The 8,376-nt window shown below is 43.7% G+C and overlaps 1 protein-coding gene across 1 annotated transcript in view; it reads right to left on the bottom strand.

Moving 5' to 3' along the window:
• Positions 1-8,376, bottom strand: part of LOC111237545 (guanine nucleotide exchange factor DBS-like) — a 31,717-nt gene that overhangs the window by 15,174 nt on the left and 8,167 nt on the right. Inside the window, exons 2-4 of the mRNA XM_022766678.1 lie at positions 5,687-5,770; positions 3,518-3,632; positions 1,135-1,225 (exon numbers count right to left, since the gene is read on the bottom strand). Coding sequence (XP_022622399.1) covers positions 1,135-1,225; positions 3,518-3,632; positions 5,687-5,770 — 290 coding nt within the window. The remainder of the gene's footprint in view (positions 1-1,134; positions 1,226-3,517; positions 3,633-5,686; positions 5,771-8,376) is intronic.

The raw sequence follows: 8,376 nt of genomic DNA, 5'->3' as shown, positions 1-8,376 counted from the left end.
TTATTGCCACAGTGGGGATAGTTTCTATGAAACACCATAGAAAAACCATTAGGCATCATTGTAATCAGTGTCCAATTACCATATATTAGCATATATCTGCATACATTAAAGATGCTAAATGGTGTAGTACACGATGAGCATCTTAACAACAGCTGTGGTGAGGCTTCGTCCACATGTTGGCTGAGCTGGTTAATCGTGGTTCACAGACGGAGTAGAAGGGAAGACAATGCAAAAAGGAGAGAAAGTCAAATATCTAATGAATTAAGTAATGGAAAAGCAAAGTGAAACAGGATACAGTGTCATGTTAGGGAGATAAATAATAATCAAAACTTTTGTCAAACACTCAACCTTCACTATTTCACGTTCTGTCAATATGAATATCAAGCAGGGAATATTTCTGAACCTTTTTTTCAATGTCTCTTCCTGTCTCTCTTGTACTCCCTCCTCGATTCATCATCTTAGAGAGGAGGGAAAGTTTTACACTGTCCAAGAAGTAGGCTACTAGGCTAATGATACAAGACTGATAAAAAAAAAAAACACAATTACAGAATGAGACTAATGGCTCACACAGCTTGGACTCTCTATTTCTGCTCCAACAGGACTGTGTCTCATTGCGCGCACACATACAGTACACACACTATTTTCACACGTTGTGAGACTCCCACCACCCACTCCAGCATAATGTGCTATTTTTAACTCCCATCCTGCCTTGTTCCAACACCCAGAAAGAAAAATGCAGTTGCCTAATTGGCAGTACGTGTCCTATCTGTACACAGCTGAGGACTACAGAACTAAACTACAACACACACAGTTTGTACAAGCTAGCAACTCACCACAGAAGACCAAAACATCCATTACTCTTAAGTGGTGACAAACCAAATTATACACACACACAGCTGACGCCAGCAACTACACCCACAGGTCCGACTTTAAACAAGCATTATCACATGTAGAGTAATGCACACACACCAAAACAGCTGATTTGTAGGCATCAGCAAATGAAGCATACAAACAAACTGATCCAGGACAGTTTCTCTCCCATACACACACACACACACACACACACACACACACACACACACACACACACACACACACACAAACACACACAAACACAAACACACTGGATCTTACTGCGATGCGGAGCAGGGTAGCCCTGACGGCAGCCCATCGGTCCAGTCGTCTGTCGATGACCAGGATGAATCCCACTCCTGATGCTGCAACACTGCAGGAAAGAGGCACACACTGTTATCACCAGGGAAACCACTATTCTATGTGTATGTGTGTGTGTGTGTGTGTGTGTGTGTGTTTTCCAATCGGGTTTAAATCAAGGTCTACATATTGTTAAGGTGTACGCAACAGGTCAAACTAGTGAACATGGCATTATTGGACCTTTATGGAGCAAGATGAGGACTGAGGAATAAATTCATCTTCCATCAATTTTACTCATCAGAAATTATTTTCAAAAGTCTCAATTTTCAGCACTGCATTTCCCAGAGATCATTTCACTCCCCTGCAGTGTTGCAAGTATCTTTTCCTGGAGAAGAGCTACCACTTACTGCAAAAGCTTCCATTAACTGTCATCAGCTCTATCACTGTACGTCACACATAATAATATATAAAAAAATTGTATTTCAAAAGAAAATCTTCTTGACATGAAAAAATTATATTTACCAATAAGAAACTGATGCTAGGAACGGTTAAAACCTTGTGCCGACCGCCTGTGTGTCTGTAGTCATCATTTGTCATCAGTGATGATTATGAGAGACCCTTGTGATTACCATGGCAACCTTGGCCCTGCATTAGTGTGTGTGTGTGTGTGTGTGTGTGTTATGTGTGCATGTGAAAACCTTGCCATTCATTCCACAGGCAGTGCCATATGTAGGATCCTCATTAAGCTAATGCGTGTGTGTCAGTGTGTGTGTGTGTGTGTGTGTGTGTAAGTGAATGCAGCAATGCCTGCAAAGGTCCTGCAGGACAAATTGACATGCATCCTGACACCTAAACACACGAGCAAAAAGGATGAAGATCAAAGCACAACACATACACACACACACACACGCACACACACACTGTGTGGCCAACATATGAATACTGCTGAGTTGGTCCATCTGGGTGCCATTATTAGCCAATTTTCATCAGCACACACATACATATTAAGAAAATGAACACGCTACACTACCCTGTGAACGCTGCGACAGCAAATCCTCAATGCATCTCTAGTGGGTAAAATATTCAAAGCACATGAATGAAGCCAGTTGAATTGGGAAAATCTGTTAATCCAGGTCAGAGAAAGGACAAAAATCCTGAATATTCCATTGTTATCATCCAAAAATAATCCAATCGTCCCTCGTTTTTCCTCTTCCCGTTGTTGTCAGTGTTCAGTTCCTGCAGCCACAGTCATCTGTTTGCAGCTCGCAGACGGAGAGAGGTGACCGTTCACATCCTTAAAGAGCATCTCCCTCCTCCTCCTCCTCCTCCTTCTCCTCCTCCTTCTCCTTCTCCCTCTGCTGCTCCACCACCCGCCTCCCACCCTCAGCCAATTAAAGCTAAGCTCCGCATCTTGCTGTTCCCCCGCAGCCAATCGGAAGCTCAGAGTGCAGCCGATTGGCAGTTGGGTGCAAATGGCTGGTGGGGAGAGAGGGGAGGGGACTCAGAGGTGGAGGGGGGTGGTGGAGGGGCTTGGAGGGGGGGGGGGGGGATATGAAAGGGGATGAGCAGCAAAAAAAGAGAAAAAAAAAAACCTGATACAGAGAGGCCGCCATGACACACACACACATACATACAAGCGCATATGTGTATCTACACACACATCTACAGATGAATAGATCTCCATCCTTTCTCCTGCCTTAGATTATGTGTGAATGCAAGAGTATATGTGTGTGAAGTGTGTGTGATGGGAGTGCAGCACTCAGTAGTAAAGGAAAGGTGAAAGAAAGGGAGGTGGGTGAGAGGGAGGAGGGACAGAGAGGGGGAGGAGAGAGGGGGAGAAATAAGGACAGAAAGAAGAAAGCAGGTGTGGATTATGATTTAATTTGAATTTAATTAGCAGAACATTTTCTGCTACGTTTAACCTCAAGCCACACCCAAGACCTTTCACTCAGGGCTAGGGTTATAATGGTACTTTATTTTGGAAAATACTTAAAATTAAACACATCTTCTATCTACATTTACATGAAGATCATTCTGTCTAAAAGAAGATTCAGAAGATTGTTGTTTTGCTTGCTGCACTGCGTTTTATCATTTATCATATGCTCACTATACCCTTTTCTATAATCTTTTATTCTGTAAATCTATTTCATCGAGTCCTTTGTGGCGCTTCCCTTGTGGCATCCCTTTGGTATTGTGCTGACATCTGCTGGCTCCATGTGGTATTACACCTCCAATTTGTTTGGCCACAGTCCCTTCACAGTTTGTTTGTTGAAGCTGGGGAAGGGATGGATGGATGGATGGTGTGTGTGTGTGTGTGTGTGTGTGTGTGTGTGTGTGTGTGTGTGTGTGTGTGGGTGATGCTAACCTGGGGACGCTGGTGAGGTAGCTGAGGACATTTTGGACCTCCTCCTCCTCTAGCTCGTTGAAAGCTGGGAATTCAGGGAAGACGATGATGGGGTTGCCGTCCATCCCGCGGCCCCCTGGAGACACAGAGGTCAGGGGGAGAGATCATAGAGAGGTCAGAGTGACATCCAGGCGGTGTCAGCCTGAGGTTCTGGCACGTTGGTGATTTCCTCTTGACTTATTTATATGAAGGCTGGATGGAAAATACTGACTTTTGAGCAGAGAGAAACACAGTGATACACGTTGAAGAAAACTCTTTACGAACAGTCAAGCAATTAATTACAAATGCAGAATCTTAATTATCACACATTATATACTGATTAATCATTTTTCATCATGTCTTTATGAATGATAGGAGTTAAGAACTTTTTCTAATTAAATAATTGAAAAGTGGATTTTTAATGGAGGTGGGAAAAAAACATGCGGCTGCCCTTTAATTGCAGTTTTCCACAAACAATTCAGACAAATAAGAACCCCACCTCCAAAAGGCCACAGCAAAAACTTCAGACAAGTGTTTTAAATCAAAAGGGCCTCACACACACACACATACACACACACACATGCACACACTTGGCCTCCTCTCTCTTTCGTTGTTGGGTCAAGTTGCAAAGCACATCATCATGGAGATAAATTATTCACATGCCGTCACTGGACAGGCATTATCGTCATGGTAACCCAACACAGGGGCCCTAAGTGTGTGTGTGTGTATGTGTGTGTGTTTGTGTGTGTGTTTTTCTCTGTGCATACGTTTGTTTCATGTTTGTGTGCATTTCTATGCAAAGTACGGGGTTTGTGCATATGTGTTAGAGTGTGTGTGTGTGTGTTTGAGTGTGTTTGTGTGTGTGTGTGTGTTGTATCTGGGTCAGCCTGTCATCAGTAACGGACGAAAAGTGAAACTTTTCCAGCAGAGCGCTGCGTCGCTGACTGAGGCCTGAGAGCAGAACTCTCTCTTTTTCTTCACGCAGACTCTGAATCTGGAGTTTTACACTCGTTATAAAACCGTACTCTCACATGGATTTCACAGTCCACCTCATCATTCCGCCTTAAATCCGCTCTTCAGTGGTGGGATGGGATGTTGGGATTTTGTGGGGGCAGGTACCATGTGATGTGTGGTTGTGGGCTTTGCTGTATGCTCGGCCTCTGCTGCTGGCTATTTTTGTCTTCACCATGACAAATTATATGTAATAAAAAAATGGCTTTAGTATGAAACATATAACAAGTAGAGAATAGAGACAAAGATCCCTTAAGTTAAAGTCAGGATGGATTAAAAGATGATCACATCAAATATGAAGAAAGAAAATTAATCTAAAGGAAATTAAGATAAACAGGCTAACGCTAAATGTTTATTAAGCCAGCACTTTGAGAGCTCCAACCCAGAGGGCAGGGCCTCATACATGCCTCAATTACATACACAGAGGTGACTTTTTTTTGACTTTGTGACTAACATATTCCTCCCAACACACAGAGAAACTGCCCAAACATGCAGAATAATCTGTCGAGTGATGCCACTTTAAAGTCTGTGGACTGAGTAGAAGTGGAGCTATTTCTGGAATCTAATGACAAATCTTTGTTTGCGTGTAGATTTTAAAAATTTTCCTGCCGTCAAAGACGCTCCTGTCTCTGTTTGATAAAAGAGAAAAAAAAAGAGATCAGACTTCAAGCTTTCAACAGATTTGACATGAGTGTAGTAGTAGTGGTAGTACGGAGCTGCACAAAGATTATCCTAAAAATATCTACAATGCAACAGCGATAAAAAAAAAAGTGCACAAATCCCTCTTTAGTTTACTTGCCACCAACATCCCCATTCTCCAGTCTAATCTAAACAACGCTGCCTCTCTGGAAGCACACCAACATCTACACGGCGTCACTAGTTCATCCTGAAGTTCACCACTTTACCTCTAACACAATAATTTAACTGTGTTACATTGTTCCATGTAATTCCATTTGTTGCACTTTACTTAATGGGAAAAAAAAAGGTTTTGCTAGCAGTTATAGGTAATTTGAGCCATTGAGCTTGAGTTATATTTTGAAGTGGCTGACTGCAACTCTGGTGGAGTGAACCCACATTCCTAGTATATGTATGACGTTCAGGAGAGAGAGAGAGAGTGAGGGGGAGAGAATTCAAACCAACCTGGCAGGATGGCAAACTGTTTCTGGAGTTCAGAGCCAATTTCTGCTGCACACAGAGGACCATCCTCCCTCTGCAGGATGTCATCTGAAGAGAGAGAGAGAGAGAGAGAAAGAGAGAGAGAGAGGTTATATTTGACAGATATTAATCTCTTCACACACAAAAAAGATCCTCATTACATGTTACAGCTTTTTGTAATTAAGGACAGCTGATTGTAATCGAGGTTGTGAGGGGCGCTGTAGCTCACTGGCCGCGCTCTGATATCAGTCCAACGTGATCAGTGTTGGTCGTCATAGCAAACAGTTTTTTATTATTGTCTCGTTCATATAAAGCGATCCCTTAGCAACCTCGTGGTTACATAGAAAAATACCTATTTAACATAAATTGAAAATATGCTGATGCCGGTATACGTATAGGCAACGAGTGGAGGAGGCCATGCTGTGGGAAGAAAAGGAGGAAAGATGGGAATAAAAGAGGAGAGTGAAAGAGGAACTGTTCGGGAAGAGGAGAAAGGGGAGAAAGCGAGGTAACGGGGGATGAAGTAAACAGCATTTGGATTTCCTCCTCTCTCTGGTCAAGCTGGATTACAGTAATCTCATTTGGCCCCGCGGAGACATGTAGACACACAGAAAGATAGAGATGGAGAAAAAGCGAGTTGTGTATATATCATGTGTGCATATGTGAACAAAAGCTGAGAATGTTTTTTAATGTCTCTGCCATCTGTAGTGTATGTGATAGATGGAGCATCACTGTGAAGTGTGTGTGTGTGTGTATAGACAAAGGCTGGCACTGTGGCTGGTGTGAGCAAAGTGTGGCAAGGTTTCCAAGCAGTATGGAGGGTCTGGCAGCGAGAGGCATTAATTACCATCCCAGCGCAAACACAAACAGACTGTTTCACACTACAGAACGCAGCCCTCCACCCCGAATCACCCAGGAGAAGCTGTTCTGACTGATTGTAAGGCTCCAATGCCGGGAGCAGGGTGAGGAAGGGTATGCTTGCGTTAATCTCATCGAGAACAAGGCCAATGTAAAACGACACACACCAGACTTTAGAGGGAAAAAAAAAATCAAACTAATAGGAAATGATCTAGATCTGCTCCAAATTTGAATTCGTCTCGAGCCCTTGTCCCACCCCTCCACAGAGTTGGGGTGAATCGGTTCAGTAGTTTGCGTGTAATCCTGCTGACACAAAGAGCCAGCTGAGGTCAATCTACTGTCCATCCAAACTTGTTCGTGTTGTTTGAATGTCAGGCTGTCGGACATGTGGGCTGAAGCCTTGACACTTGGACCAAAGTCAGACTCCATTCACTAAAAAAACAAGGACTTGAGATTTCGCTTGGACTTTACGGCTCGCAGACTCGAGACTTGAATGCAACGGCATTACAGAACTCAGTGACCCGAGAGTCTTGAGATTTACTTGCAAACTTGCACATACTGAATTCTGTAACCTGCGGCAGCTCCATATGATGAAGACACCTCGGCAAGATTAAGAGCTTAGAGCCTAAGTAATTCTATATACAGTGTGTCAGCATGTCAGTGACTAGACAGTGACTCACACCACATACTGGAGGTCCCGAGTCTCATGTGTAGTCCACACTTAGCGGCATGTGTGTGAGAGCGTCGGCAGCTGTTTACAAGATGTTTGGGATACACTGACCTCCACTTTACGACGAATAAAAAGGTAGCACAAAACGCATGTAGCTGCGGTCAGGCAGGAATCTATTATACTGGAGGTTTACAACACTGACTGGCACACACACACACACACACACACACACACACACACACACACACACCGTAATAATGCCAGTAAGTCACTGGGCATGGCTCCAGATATCAGAGGATTACATTAAGATGTCACAGCAGTGACTCAGGAGCCATTCAGCTACTGGACCAGACATCACACACTGACTGAAAACACACATGATTATCATCCATCAGGGAACACCAACAGAAAAGAGAGAGACGGGAAAGAAAGTAAGAAGGGATGGAAAGAGCAGACGAAGGGATGAGGTGCACATTTTAAAAGCAGGACACAGTTTAAAAGAGATGGTTAACGTGGCACTAATGCAGGTCCACTGTAATAAACTTTAACAGACCACGGAGCTTCCACTCGAGCCAACCGGCCTGTAATTTAACCCAAAAACAATGTCTGCGCTATAATTAGCTCCTGCTGCAACACAAACCAAGAGAGGAAGAGCAAAGAGGAGAGGACATTTCTCTTCACGGTGCCGTCGAGCAAAGCACCGGACACCCTGAGGCGCAAATTGAACGTTACTGTGCGTATGATACGTAGCGTGGAGGACTGTGTGTGAAGCCAGCTGTCAGTTCAGTGTGTCAGTAAAGCTCTGTCTCTGCTGGAACGCAGCCAGACATGTGGAGCACCATCTGACTCTACTGTATCTATGCGAGTGTGTGTGTGTGTGTGTGTGTGTGTGTCCAATAGTCATGACCCAAACACCTGTGTGTGACATGGTCCTGGCAAACAACAGCAGGCCAAATAGACTTCGACACTGTAAATACTTGTGGGTAATATTTTATCTGCTCCTTCCCCATTTGCGTAATATACCTAAACAGTACATCCACTTTATGGGAGCTTTTACCTTTTCCTTTCCAGCTGATGCTTTGTTGCGTTTTCCAAAGTGTTTGGCGAAGTACATGTAGCATTTAGCTGTGGGTTTTAAACACAGGTC

This window comes from Seriola dumerili, unplaced genomic scaffold (assembly GCF_002260705.1).
Source record: "Seriola dumerili isolate Sdu_G_001 unplaced genomic scaffold, Sdu_1.0 BDQW01000998.1, whole genome shotgun sequence".
NCBI classification, from domain to species: domain Eukaryota; kingdom Metazoa; phylum Chordata; class Actinopteri; order Carangiformes; family Carangidae; genus Seriola; species Seriola dumerili.
Note: the sequence above shows the minus strand (reverse complement) of the source record. Positions and strands in the feature narration are given on the sequence as shown.